Raw genomic sequence first — 15,146 nt, 5'->3', positions numbered from 1 at the left:
ATTATACAGAACATGGATGGCAGGTAGGAGATCCATCATGAATCCTCTTATTAAACACTAACCAGCTGGGGGCCCTATCATCTTCTCTGGGCAAAATATTTGAAATTAAACTAAAATTAGAAACATGCAGAGAAATGTTGGTAATGAACATCAGCCTCCTATATTTGACTTACAGGGAGTTGATAATGTATGTAGACAATGCTTCCCAATGTAATCTTGAAACTTTCTTTTTTTCTAAGAGAGGGTGATCTTCCAAAGTAAAGATTTTCAAATCTTGATAAGCTTTCAGGAAGTTTAAAAATGTTTTTACCCTGCAATGCGGATAGTTCTTGATGTGTCAACATTAATTCAAAAAAAGCTCTTAGGAAAAAGAAAAAGAACAAGGAAAACCATCTTGAAAGAATTTCAGTTTGTTTAATTTTTTAAAATTTTCTTATGACATGATGATGATACTGAAATATCTTAGAAGAACAACTGTTGGTTTCAGAAATGCAATTTTAATCAAAAGATAGGTCAAATAGGTAAATTTTCCTTTAAAAATATGCTAAAAAAGTCTGATTTGTGGTCCTTTGATGTTAAGAACCCTTGATTCTTCAGTGCTTTTAAGTTATATTTGAAATAAACATTTCCATTAATGTTCTGAAACTTTAATATTTGCACCGTCCTCACATATACCTGCATACATATGCACACACATTAAATAGACTGTCTCCTTCACAAAGTTCACTAGCAGGTGAGGAGATCTTTTTTGTGGAGTACTTGGTTGAATTTGGAGTGTTCTAAGATGAGATAATTTTTGTGCATCCTGACAGATAAATTATTCAAGACAGTGAGGGATTATTTACAAAGAATTGATCCAACCATTAGTATGCCATTGAAAGTGGGGGCTGGGGTGGGCTGGAAGCAGGGTCAAGTATATGTCTACATTAATTGTGCCTAGCACAAACGGTTCATTACATTCTTTACAAAAAAAAAAAAAAAAATTAGGTTATCCACAATGAACACTGTATTGTTTAGAGGACTAAAATTTTCAAGAAATCTACAGTCATTTTAATCAGAGTGTAATTGTTAAGCAAAAATAGGATGTCTAAACTTCATCAGAAAGTCTCCCTCCCTTCCTGCCTCTTCTATTTCTTTGTTTTCATTTTGTGGTAACTAACTTATTGAATTCTTTTTTCTTCTCATTACATTCTTTCAGATGCTTCTGTATCTATGAAATCTCCTCTCTCTTTATACTACTTTTCCTTCCTTTTCTCCTTTCACTTTTCCTGCCAAAATATTTTTTGAAATAAATGGTTTTCAGAAACGATGCATGTAATTAGCTTCAGAGAATTAAAGATAATATTACGTTAGATATCTTAGATAATGTTTTGTTTTAGAAATAACAGGAAAAAGTCATACCATAATGCAAAGAAACAAATATAGTAAAGCTGGCAGCATTTATCTTACATATTTCCAAGGGATTTTCATATTGTAGGAGAAGACATATGCCACTATATGCAACATAAGGTTATCATATTCATATCTATCTTGTATGTCTAGGACAAATTTTATTTAGTGCTAGGAATGTAGAATGAGATTGGTCTCACTGACTCTTGACTTCAGACACTGTTCACCTTAACAAATGACCAGTGATATTTCTCTAACCAATTGTTTACCAACCTTGCACATCAAATGATCAAATGGAGAAATCTATCTGCTAAATGCAACATAAAGTTTTTCTTGACTAGATGACTGTGTTGAAATATAAATTTCTAAGTTATAAACTTATCTCTAGTGGCCTCTCCTCAAGTGAATTTATCCTAAAATCTATCTATAAATTAGATTAATTATTGTACTTATTGTCTCTTCTTTTAAAATGGAACTCTAACAGAAATATCTCTTTGGATATGAAATATGGGATTTGTATTGTACATGTTCTCTAACACCTGATACAGCTTTACAAACATTAAGTCACCCATTTTTGTCAGTGGTGGTTAAATAGATTTTTCCTATTCCACAGGTCTAATTGCTTTTAAGAGACATCATAAGAACTAAAAATAAGGAAGTATTATTATTGTTGTTGTATTACTCTGAGTTCTTAAGTATCCAATATATGTTTTGTCTCTGGGTCTATTTCTAGCACTCAAACCCTCCTTACTAAGAATGAGATCAGATTATGATTGTGTAGTGGATATATTAATTTTGTTCTCCACCAGATGATACCTATCTATATTAATTATCTTGTATCTTGGTGTGTATGAATAAATCCCAGAGCTATTTAGGTCTTTGTATTTTGCTTCCTAGCTCTTTTGTCTTATAAACTACTATATGTCTCACTGCAATAACAGTGAATTATGTTTGGCAAACTAGCTGTCTTTATTAAAGTTGCATTTTAATTGGACATTTGAAACAACCAGCTTTAAACCTGTGATTGGCCTTGATTTCTTTCGAGATACACTTACCACAAAAATGTACTCTGTGGGAATTTGGTAAACTACCTGATAATAGGATAAATCATTTTTAGTTTACAGGAAAAAGCAAATGCTTCATTATTTTGTTGCTATTATTTACTATATCAAAAAGTAAATATAATTTTAGCTAGCTATGTGCATGTGAGTCCAGATATCATTTGGCAAAATGAGTCAAGCGGGAAAACTTCCATTTCTTTGTGATGACACATCAAATATGTCCTTATCTCTAAAAGCATTAAGGATGAAGGAGCAAAGCCTTCCTACTTTGTTTTTCCAAGTAACTTTAGCATGAATAGAAAAATCTAAATTATGATATGTTTACTCTGCAGGAGCCAATGAGAAAGAAATAGCACTAATGAATGGTTTGACTGTTAATTTACATCTTCTACTGGTAAGTTTCCTTTCCCACCAATGTTTAGTATACACTCATTTGTAGAATCTGACATTTTTCTATCTTTAATTCATGAGCATCTGGTGGTTTACTTATTTAAAAATAAGTTGTGAGGTTATTTTCATTTTTACCAGGAAATGCTGGACTGTGATAGAAAGGCTTCTTCATAATCATGGGAGAGTTGACTCTTGCTAAGAGCTTTAAAATGATGAACAGTTCTTATCTCAGAACATAAGGAATAAAAGTCACAGTGGGTTAAAAGCAAAACTGCTTGCAAGCACACAAAACAATGATGTACAAATGCCAGCAAACACTGAGGTTTTCAGAAAGAGTTTTCCAGTATGCTGGACGTTAGCAGGGTGGGATTATGGATCAGTTATGTTTTTGTAGATTAATTTTGGAGGAGTAGGTTAAAAAAGAATTAAAAAATAAAACTAGCTTGGAGAAAAGAGATCTAATACCTTAAATGAGTTACTGTATTTAAAGTGTTTCATACTGGGGCGCCTGGGTGGCGCAGTCGGTTAAGCGTCCGACTTCAGCCAGGTCACGATCTCGCGGTCCGTGAGTTCGAGCCCCACGTCAGGCTCTGGGCTGATGGCTCGGAGCCTGGAGCCTGTTTCCGATTCTGTGTCTCCCTCTCTCTCTGCCCCTCCCCCATTCATGCTCTGTCTCTCTCTGTCCCAAAAATAAATAAAAAATGTTGAAAAAAATTAAAAAAAAAAAATAAAGTGTTTCATACTGCCTAAGTACTTAATGAATATGTATACCTTACGATGTCAAATATATTCTTGATTTGGAATATGGTGCCTATAGTAACTGCTTGATGCTTTGAAAAATATTTTCATTTTTAAGCAAGTTTTTGGAAACATGTCTATGTAACCAAGGTGCACAATGACTGTATTAATATTTTATTTTAATGAAATGAAGAAATGATTATGAAATATCCCCAGAGGGACATGTTCATGAATTATGTTAAACATGATGGTAAATAGCATAGTTTTAAGTCAGACGCCCTGGGGTTTGATTCTTAGCTAAGTAACTTAATGTCTGTTTGACCTTGGACAAGATTTTAGTGATTTCTAAATCTTCATTTTCTCCTTTGTGAAAATGAGAACAAGAGTACCTACCTTGCAGGTATACACAAGGGTGAAATGTGATATGTGAAAATTGCTTTAGCACTTGGCCAATGATTAACACTGAGTTAACAGCAGCAATCATTCCATTGCTATTGTTGTTATTGTTATCTTCTAGGAACTGTGGGGGGAAAAGAAAGGCCCCCCTGAACAAATAAGCCACTTCTCCCTGGTGCCTCTAAAATGCCAAATGTCTCATGTCAGGCCTGAGGTACTTTTAGTTGGACCTAAAATAAAATCTCATAAAATCATAAAGCAGTGGAAATATTATGTACCAGAAACCAAATCAACAGCCTAAGATAAATCAATATAAATAAGATTTATATAGAACATGATATTTCAGCCTCATGATAGAGAAATCACCATTAAAAGCACTAGGAATACAATTTATCAATTAAAATTTAGGTAAAGTTTGAAAATTTGTTTTTATCTGATTCACATTGTCTCCCAAATTTGTTTTTCCATTGATAAATGTAATGAACCAATACCTTTATCTTTTTTGTAATTCATTGGAAATAAGGCTAATTGGCAAAGGTACCCTTGATAGACATGCAGACGTGTAATTAAGTAATGCTGGAGATGTGTAATTAAGTAATGTGGTATACAATGAACACAGGTATAAATTGTGCATTAATGCTTTTCTCAATAAATCCATTTCATTGCAGCTATCATTTTTTAAGCCTACACCAAAACGGTATAAGATTCTTTTGGAAGCCAAAGCCTTCCCTTCAGATCATGTAAGGATTCTTCAAATTATATTTATATTCTTTCTACTCTTCCTAGAGGTGCACACCATTTGCCTGCTTTGAATGTTTATTCACTAATCTCTTTCAAGTAACCTTACAATAAAAACATCTGTCAAGTGCTTTTGATTAGGCATTTTTAAAATATAGAATGTAGCTTTTTTTTTTTCCTTCTGTTCAAGTAAAACATGTGTTAGGGGAGGAAAGGATTGAATGGGAACATTGATTTATTAGTCTTTTTAAAAACATTGAGTGAACTGCTGGTTTAAATCAAGTGCAGTTATAAATGTTTTATTAACTCTTGTTGCTGTTTTATTTTATGAAATCAAATCAATACATACCCCAGTGCTTACCCCTTCAGCTACATAGAATAAGGATATAAACTTGTATTTGTCGGTAGCATGCTAGCATAATTATTGCTGCTTTATTATTGAAAAAAATATTTATTAAAGATTAAAAATTTTTTTTGTTGTTCATTAAATCTTGCTACTTTAAGAAATTTGATTGTTCCAGACAGAGACACAACTAAAAGTGTATTGCGTGTTTCAGATTTAGTGCTAGACAAATTTGATTTCTGTCTTTCTGTTATCACTGCTAACTATTCTAACCCACATCTTGTAATTTTAAGTCATTTAATCATATTAATAGCCATTACTTCACTAAAAAGGATGAAAACCCTAATATTAATTATTGCTTAATAATTATATATTATTGACATTATTAATCAAATTAATAGCCATTACTTCACTAAAAAGGATGAAAACCCTAATACTGAGAAAAATTCAGGATCCCTGTAATTTCCTGTTCCCATTCATATCCTGTAGGCTCAGGGAAGGGAAATTTCTGATCTTCTTTCCTTTTATTAGTTACTCTTTTTAGGGTAAAGCCTTTCTTTTTAGGGTAAGCCCTTTTTATACTCTAGTTCAAACATAGCAAGTCCACAGTACTCACTCTGGTTATTTTGTAAGCTCCATTTTTGACTTAAGTTAGGTGACAAAACATCTTCTAAAAACCACTTGGAACACCCTAAAGTCTAGATGAAAAATGTAGTGCTTCAAGGAATGTTCAGATTCCTGTGTATAAACTATATTAAGCAGTTCTTCTCTGATGTGTTCTGTTTAGTCACTTTTAACCTTGACCTTAAAGTTAATGTAATAGTGTGCTTTTATTGTCATTTTATTATCTCTTTTTGGAGTTATTTTAATGTATTTCTGTGCATTGGACTTGATTTAATAAATCATTCTTCTTTTCCAGTATGCTGTTGAGTCACAGCTTCAACTACATGGACTTAACATTGAGAAGAGTATGAGGATTGTAAAGCCAAGAGAGGTATGAGAGAAAGATAAATAAATATTCATTATGCTTCTATTTGGGATTGATTTTTTTCTTCAGTGTCCTCAAAAGTTTATTATCTTCATTACTTTAATAGAACTTTCAAGAAAATATAAAAGACCTATACTTCTGTTACTGTTAGCTAATTTTGCTTACAATGGAGAATTAACTCAGAAGTGTATTTATTTTCATGTTTCAAGGGATAGTCATGTTACAAGCAAACTATTTTCCTTTGAATACCACTAGAGTCTCTCATTTTCTTCAGTGAGATGGAAAGGATGGCAAATTACATATATCATTTTCAGTTTCAAGCTCCATAGCTTATGGATGCCTTTAAAATGATATTTGTTGAAATATCTCTTTTTACTCTAAGTATCAGATGTTGTCCTTTGTGCTTGACTCAAAGCGGGTGTAAAGAGGGATATGGTTTAGTGGAAAGGACTTGGGCTTTTCAGCCTGGCTAATACACTCCACAGAAATCCCAGACCCATCAACTTATCGGGCAAGGGAATTTGAGATAGTTACTTTATCTCTCTGCAATACTTTCATATTTAAACAGGTAACAAAGGAAACACCTAATCAGGTTTGACATATGTTTACGATCTAAAATACTGTGCACTTTACATTAATAGAGATGTATGTAAGGCTAAGTTGCACAGACTTTGACATATGAACCTTGTAGCTTGTGTAATTTGGCATCAAGAGATCTACACAGAATAAATGGTAGGTCTCACAAATGATGCTCCCAGGCTATTAAGCCAATGTTGAACAATTATTTCTTTCAATCCGGAATACTTTGAGAAATTAAAATCTACTCCATTTAGTTCTATTTGCCAACATGCAATAGATTAATGGAATAGAAAGTTCTCATACCTGTGACAGCATATCTATTTCATACCTCATATAAAAATTGCTAATTTCTACTAAAAATGAATATAGCCACTAATTTACCAGACGTTTTAATGTTAAGAGAGACAAGTGTTGTGGAACCTCATGAGTTAATCATAATCTTGGGAGCATTCTTTAGCATTACGAGATCAGAGAAATTCAACATCAGAGAGAACCACATTCTGCCATTAAAAAATATATTTCTTATTTGCTTTATACTGAATCCTCAAATATATAGATTGTTAATATATAATACTTTTATTAATCTTCTTTTTGAAATTATGGTGGACAAATATATTAGATTCTTCCCAGAAAAAGGTTTTGGATTACCATGCTATTAATTTTACTTAGAATTTTTCTTACAATTACTGAAATCATTCTTTTTACATATAAAGTATACATCAGTTAACAATTTAGAGATTTCAGCATTGATACCATTTTTATAGATTTCAATTTTGTAAACAAGTTCCAAGCTTCTAGTAGAAATTAAAGTGTGTGCTGTATTTGTGATATATATGTGCCTAACATGGGAATAGTAATGGACAAATAGCAACAGTTACCAAAAATTAAAATAACTGAAGGAAAATTTATGAATACCTTAAGGAGTTTCCCTCAGATATTAATGGAGTTAATTATACTTTGACTTCAAAACTATGTCAGATTTAGCACAGTAGAAAATTCATAAAAACTTTATGAATGATTAAGAATGATTAGGACAAGTAGGTACTTTGTATTTATTTAGCTGATTTCTTTTTGCTCAAGTTGTTTGCAAGACCAAATCTAAATTAATTAGCCATTTTCTCTAAGTAAGCAATAATTAGTCTTAGCTGGAGAGAAGTAGGGAAAACTAACCTTGATAATATTGACTTTTATTGATATTTCCCTTCATTTTTGGATCTTGATCCTTAGATCAATATGGAGGAGAGTTTCTCCTTAAAGTAAAAGAAAATATTGATTAGGTTATATTCAGATGAAAGATCTATAAGGATTTTTTATCCTGGAAAAAATACTGTGATAGGTTGATAAATGAAATAATAATTTTCAAGAAATTTTCGCCATTTAATATTTCATGGACTTCTAGTACTTTCTGATATTTTACTGGATGGGAAGGAGGAGAAAACAATTCGTAGGTATGGAGATACTGAAGATTAATTGAAAAACTGAAGAAAAAACTCAAGTGAGTAGGGTTTTGTGAAGACTTTACTTTATAAACATTTTTTTATTATTTTATTATCATTTCTTATAACAAAAACCATACAAAAATTCTGCTCTCTTGTCAGATTTTTGAAGACCATTAATCTGAAAAAAAAATTGTCTTTGATTGTTCTTAGGTGGGAAAAGTTCAAGGTGAATTTTATTTTTTTTTATGTTTATTTGTTTTGAGAAAGAGCCTGCATACTCACAGATGTAGGAGAGGGGTAGAGAGAGAGAGGGAGAGAGAGAGAGAATTTGAAGAATGCTCCACACTCAGTGCAGAGCCTATCATGGGGCTTGATCCCAGGACCATGAGATCATGACCTGAGCCAAAGTCAAGAGTCTGACGCTTAACTGATTGAGCCACCAGGTGCTCCATCAAAGTGAATTTTAGATTGGAAAATTTGAAGTGATAAATTTATTATTGTGGATTTGGTGTAATTTGTGTCTAACTTGACTTTAGGGGGAAGAAACATTGAGAACAGAGGATATCCTTGAAGTAATTGAAAAGGAAGGAGACTCAATTGCAGTGATCCTGTTCAGTGGGGTACATTTTTACACTGGACAGCTCTTTAATATACCTGCCATCACAAAAGCTGGACAAGCAAAGGTATGCACATCATTTTCTCCTTCCCACATTGCCCAAAAAAATCACTCTACTGAGAAGTATGCTAACTGCACATTGTAGCGAAATCTTTTTGTTTGCACCCATGTAAAATTATTTCAACAGTTAAAAGCAAAACAAAACAACACAGTAAGTCTTACATTAAAAAAAAAAATCTGTAGTCTTTTGCTTGAGGCATCTCTTTTTAAACCTCTTTTTGTCACTTCTATGACCTCACTTCCTTACTACCTTCTGCTCTCCCTCTAATCAGTAAGACAGGTGAGGTTTCTGCATGCAGGTGATGTCATTTGTACTGAGTTACGCCATCACCAGGCACCAGACAGAATACTTCAGAAAATAACTGCATATGCCAAGATTGTTCGAAACACAACCCTACTACTTTGTCATGCTATAACTCATTCTAAATATAACTCAGTTCTCACTTAACCCTAGGTGCTCAAAGAAAGGGAGATGCAGAATAAAAATTAACAGTCGATTTTTACACAGTGTACTTTTAAAAAGCCACTTTGTTCTTAAGAATGTTGAGAAATTATTATCCTTCCAATAACGAGAATTTTTCCATACATATTACTAAATCACACTTAAATTGCTTACTATTTTGAAACTGCATCTTTTTATATAAGTGTTTGTAAAAAAGCGTTTTTAGTGTTTGTTTGCCTGAAAAAGGAAATCAGAGGATCAATGTTCAACAGTTACAATTTGTATTTAAAATCCTTACATAACAGTTCTATGTGATTCAGCAATGAAATTATGCATTTAAAAAGGTGACAATCGAATTTTCTTCTGAACATTAACAAGTTATGGGATTAATATATGTGTGAGGTCTAGTTAATATATTCAGTTATTGAAGCTAATGAATAGAACTAATGAAAAGAAATTTAGCACCGTTATCCGCCGTCTCTAGGAATTTCCAACCACGGCTTCCAACTGGTTTGATGGATAACTGTGAAGGTGGTGCATTACGAAAGATATAAAGATAATGTCTTCTTAATTTAGGCTTTAAATGTTAAACACCAAAATAAAGAGAGGTCAATAAAAAATTATATTTTTCAGTGCTATGCGAGTAACCAGCAGTCCCTGATCCCCTTAGTGTACATGCATGTCTCATTAACCTTCATTGAAATGAGGCAGGAAGATAGAGAAGAAAGACCACGGGCTTTGGAATCACAGTCTGAGGGGCGCCTGGGTGGCTCAGTCGGTTGAGCGTCCGACTTCAGCCCGGGTCACGATCTCGCGGTCCGTGAGTTCGAGCCCCGCGTCGGGCTCTGGGCTGATGGCTCAGAGCCTGGAGCCTGCTTCCGATTCTGTGTCTCCCTCTCTCTCTGCCCCTCCCCCATTCATGCTCTCTCTGTCTCAAAATAAATAAACGTTAAAAAAAATTAAAAAAAAAAAAAAAAAAAAAAAGGAATCACAGTCTGAGCTTTAAACCTTAACTAGGTCATTTAATTGTTATATGATCTCAGGCAAATCACTTGACTTTTCTGAGCCTCTTTCACAAGTGTTAATTTGGGACAACAGGACCCACTTCATAAATCCAGTGTTGAGAAGGAAGAATGTAAAGTATCCACTGTATTGCACACATTCCACTGTTTAGTTAGGGAACCCTCGCACCTTCTACTGACCTCAACAAATACAAACCTATGGAAGGTGGCTCAGATATATATTTTCTTTTATTTCCCATTTAAAAGCAAAATAAATTTGTTTGCTTAGGTGCCACAGGTAATTCTCATTCTTAACTACTTTGGTTGCTAAAACCGTTCTCTTGGTATTTTTCAGGCTTTCTTTTACTTAAAAAGTATAATAAATGCCTGCCACATGAAATTCTCATTGAGCTTTCAGTCAAATGAAGGTAGGAATGAGCAGTTCCATCTAAATGTAACTGCACAGAAGTGACAGAGACTATGCGAGTGAAATGGTGACAGAGTAGACTTCAATTTATCCATTATCAAAATTATTCTAACACTCATTTATACTCTTTCTTGCTAGACAATTTCCCACATTCCCAATGGATGTTGAGAAAAGTTATTTGAAATGTACACTTACATAGCTCTCTTGGGTGGTCTATGAAGATAAAGCTGAAGACAAAGGCAGAGAGAAAATTAAAGGTGTCAGTCAAAAACGAGTTAGGAAATCCTGGGGAAAAAAATGGCATAAAAGAGTCACTGTGAGAAATGGCTAAATAAGATTTAAAAAAGAAGAAAGTTTCCAGAAATGAAGTATGGCAGGAACCAAAATGATCTTGGGATGGAACAATGAAAGTCAACAAGAATAGTTTTTATTTCAAAATCATGTGAAAGGAAAGTGGGGACAGGAATTGCACATATACCAAAATGAGCACACATCATAAATAAGTGGCTTGTTGAGTTATTCTGAACCCTTATAATCATCATCCACTTTAAGAAACTTCTAGAACATTTATGCCACTCAGAATTCTTAGTTGTGCCTTTTTCCAAAGGTCCCACCAAAGGTATCACTACTGACTTGTAGCCATTCATATTAACTTTGTCCATCTATAAACATGTTAATATGTCCTCTTTTGTATCTGTCTTATTTGCTCACTATTATGTTTCTGAAATTCACTCATGTTGTATATAACAGTAATTTTGTGGAGATTTTTGGTAGCAGTAGTTTTGTTTTTCTTTTCATTTCAGTATATTGTTATAGTGTATGAAATAGATCACAATATTTTTGTTTTCCGTTCTTTTTTTAAAAAAAACTTTTTTTTAATGTTTATTCATTTTTGAAAGACCGAGAGAGACAGAGCACAAACAGGGTTGGGATGGAGAGAGAGGGGGACACAGAATCTGAAGCAGGCTCCAGGCTCCCAGCTGTCAGCACAGAGCCCAACACAGGGCTCTAACTCACGAACTGTGAGATCATGACCTGAGCCAAAGTCGGACACAACCAACTGAGCCACCCAGGTGCCCCTGTTTTCCATTCTAATCAGGACAGATATTTGCAGTTTATTTCTACTTGAGGGCTATTGCAATAAATGCTATTCTGAACATTCTCGTATATTTTTTTAGGTAATCATTCACACCGATTTCTGTTAAGTATATATACTTAGAATTGAAAATCTTGGAAATAAGGTATACATATGTTCCATCCTAATCAATAAAACCAACTTTCCAAAGGGTTGTATCAATTTGGTATATATGCCTATCAGTAGGTATGAGAGTGTCTGCTGCTCTACATCCTCACCAATAGCCAATCTGATTAGTTGGCAATGGTAATGCATTGTAGTGTTAATTTGCACTTCCCTGACTATTGATGAGGTTGGGATTTTCAAATGTGTTTTTGCATGAGTACTGTCTTTTATGAAATACTTGTTCAAGTGTCTTGCCCAATTTTATATTTGGTTATGTCTTTTTTATTTGGTTGTAGGTGGTATAGAAATTGATTTTGAAGCATAGAAAAAATACAAGATTTCTAGTGATCATCTAAAAATTAAAAATAATTAATGAATCAAAAGAACAGTTGATACTATAGTTTTGATTCATGTAACAAATTTCAGATGCTGAGGCTTTTCTTAAATGAGAAGGCCTGAGGTGGTGACAAGTGGGGCAGGCCAAGGAAAATTAAATATAACATCAGGATAGAGAATCACATTATAAGGGAAGGTCAGCATACAAAAATAGATCTCAATTTGAAGATACATTTTTATTTTTTCTTTGAAGCCATCTACTTTATTTCATATTATTGGCCAACCCGCTATTTTGGAGTTCTGTCTTACGTCTCTATTTCTAAATTTTCATATTCTATTACTTGTTTCTACTAATCATTTCTTCTTTTCTACACCCACTGAACGTAATTGTTCCCCATTGTCCTTTGAATTACTATCCCTAGAGATTTTAACCACTGCCGAGTTTCCACTCTCACTGCCAAGTGAAACTACAGGGTACTCCCACACTCAAAAATGTTTATTTATGCTCATCTGTGTCTTAAACCTGGAAATCCTACATGCACTTTGAAGTCAGCATGCTCTAGTTTGTATCCCCCTAAAATGTTCCTACTATTTCATGCCACCACCCTTCTGGACCTTTACAGGCAACTCTAATATGCTCTTCTTCTGTGCCTTTTCAACCAATCACTTCTTAATTACATCCTCTCAGGTTTGGTCTTTTCTTTTTTTTTCCAGGTTTTTTTTTTTTTTAATGTTTATTTATTTCTGAGACAGAGAGAGACAGAGCATGAGTGGGGGAGGTGCAGAGAGAGAGGGAGACACAGAATCAGAAGCAGGCTCCAGGCTCTGAGCTGTCAGCACAGAGCCCAACACGGGGCTTGAACTCACACACTGTGAGATCATGACCTGAGCCGAAGTCGGTCGCTCAACCGACAGCCACCCAGATGCCCCTGGTCTTTTCTTTAATATTCCTAAATCAATTATGAAGTTTTTATACTTTAAGAAACAAAATCCCTGTGGGAAATTAGCCAAAAATTAGGAACTTCTTTTTCCCACGATTAAAGATTTGAATTAGAAGCCTTCTGGGATGCAGTAAGCAGTTGAGTAACGTCTAAATGGCATCTCCAGGGCTCTCTTGTTTTTCTTCTTGGGCTTCTCACATCACGGTCACAAGACAGTTGTCCCAAATCCAGATATCACAATTCTATTTAAGGCAGAGAGAAGGAAGGAAGGAGAAGTAGCAATGCAGCTTAATCTATCCCTTTCATCCAAAGTGCAAAATTATTCCCAGAAAAAGCTAGCAGATTTCTGCTTATGATTCATTGCCTTCTGAAGTGGTAGCTTCAAAAGAGCATGAGTAAAGAAATTTTTAACCTTTATGGTCTTATAGTAGAAAGAAGTTAAGGAAAAGGGATTGGGAAAGAGTTTGAGTTACCAACCCACAGTATTTCCCATTTTCACCCTCATGGGGCATTTTTTTTTTTAAACTTATTTACTCTTTCCTCTTCCATCCCTTCCTAATTTTTCATTTTTTGCTTCCTTTCTTTTATTTCTTTCTAACTTTATTTTCTACCTCATTTCACAAAGCATTTGAAAATGATTCACAGGAAACTGATTAGGCAACATAATGAAATATAAAGAGAGAGAATAAAGGGAGAATCTCTGGATCATCTGGAGAAATGAATGGACTCCCCATAAATTGTAATTTCTTAATTTGGATTAGGATAAAAAAAAGGTAACAAATAGAGGTTATTTTCAATGGAAATTCTTGGTATATTAGGTAGACTGGGTCTTGATAACAAATAAATAAAGCCATAAATGCTTTCACTGTGATAGATGTCCTTTTATTGTCATGCAGCGGCCAGGAATTCACTTTCTCTCATGAAGTGATCCAGGTTTCCAATGACTCAAGTTTGTGTCTGAAGTGGTAGCTTGAAAAGAGCATGAGTAAAGAAATTTTTAACTTTTATGGTCTTATAGTAGAGACTTGTATACCCTGGAGCCTCCGTCTGGATTCAGCCAAATGAATGGTATAAAAGGATGTGAATGGAGCATACGAACTTCTTAAAAGCACTAACCATGACAAAATTTATTTCCACTTATATTACATTGGCTAGCACATGGACATTTCTGGGAAATGAGCTATATTTGTGCACTCAAGAATAAGAGCTATTAGTTTTGCCACACCTGGAACTCGGGTGTTTTGTCTTGCTGATGGAGTAGGATACTTATTCTGAGGTGCAGGGTAGCATTTGCATTAATAAAAAGTTTAGATAGTGGAGACAGAGTCAGACCTGGTCTTGCGTTTATGTCTCTCCCTTACTTTCTATCATAGTTTGGCTGTCTAAATGAACTTATCAATGTCACTTCACTTCTCCATTAATAACTGGGGAAGGTAAGAATGCCCGTTTCCCAAGAGAATTAAACAAATTACTATTCTCACAACACTTAGTATTTAGTGCTTAGTAAGTACTCAAGTAAATGTTAGCAATTACCAATATATGAGAAAAGTCATATTGGAATATCCAATCTACCAGAAAAAGAAATAATGGATCCTTAGACAGAAAGTGAAATATTCAGAATTTTAAACTAAAGACTCTCACTGGACACTTCCATACTGAAATACAAAACAGTAATCTAAACAACATGGCTAAGACTCAAGAGATTAGATTGAAATTTTATAAGGTTAGGTAATGAATAATAGAAATTGTAATAATTGTATCCCTAAAAAAACTCAATGCTAACTGGTTATACTCCACCTTCTCTCTTCCATGCCATATAAAATGGCCTACAACATACTGGAACTCATGGTGCTGGGCAGACAGTGGGTGCCAATAAATATTTGTTCAATCAATGAATGATTGATCCCCTTATTTATCACATTTTTACACTATATTTCACTATACTTCTATGCATTCTAGCATGTTAGTTTTCTTTTAGCCTACTGAAAATTGAAATGCAAATGATGGCTAAAAAAAACTAAA

General features: G+C 33.9%; 1 protein-coding gene across 3 annotated transcripts in view; it reads left to right on the top strand.

Annotated features, from left to right (window-relative positions):
• Nucleotides 1-15,146, top strand: part of KYNU (kynureninase) — a 122,148-nt gene that overhangs the window by 36,986 nt on the left and 70,016 nt on the right. For all 3 annotated transcript variants that reach the window (XM_060626170.3, XM_060626171.3, XM_060626173.3), the window contains exons 5-8: nucleotides 2,783-2,844; nucleotides 4,643-4,714; nucleotides 5,975-6,049; nucleotides 8,598-8,744. In XM_060626170.3, the coding sequence (XP_060482153.1) occupies nucleotides 2,783-2,844; nucleotides 4,643-4,714; nucleotides 5,975-6,049; nucleotides 8,598-8,744 (356 nt within the window). The remainder of the gene's footprint in view (nucleotides 1-2,782; nucleotides 2,845-4,642; nucleotides 4,715-5,974; nucleotides 6,050-8,597; nucleotides 8,745-15,146) is intronic.

This window comes from Panthera onca, chromosome C1, assembly GCF_046562875.1.
Source record: "Panthera onca isolate mPanOnc1 chromosome C1, mPanOnc1 haplotype 2, whole genome shotgun sequence".
NCBI lineage: Eukaryota > Metazoa > Chordata > Mammalia > Carnivora > Felidae > Panthera > Panthera onca.
This window is presented reverse-complemented; position numbering and strand designations above follow the sequence as displayed.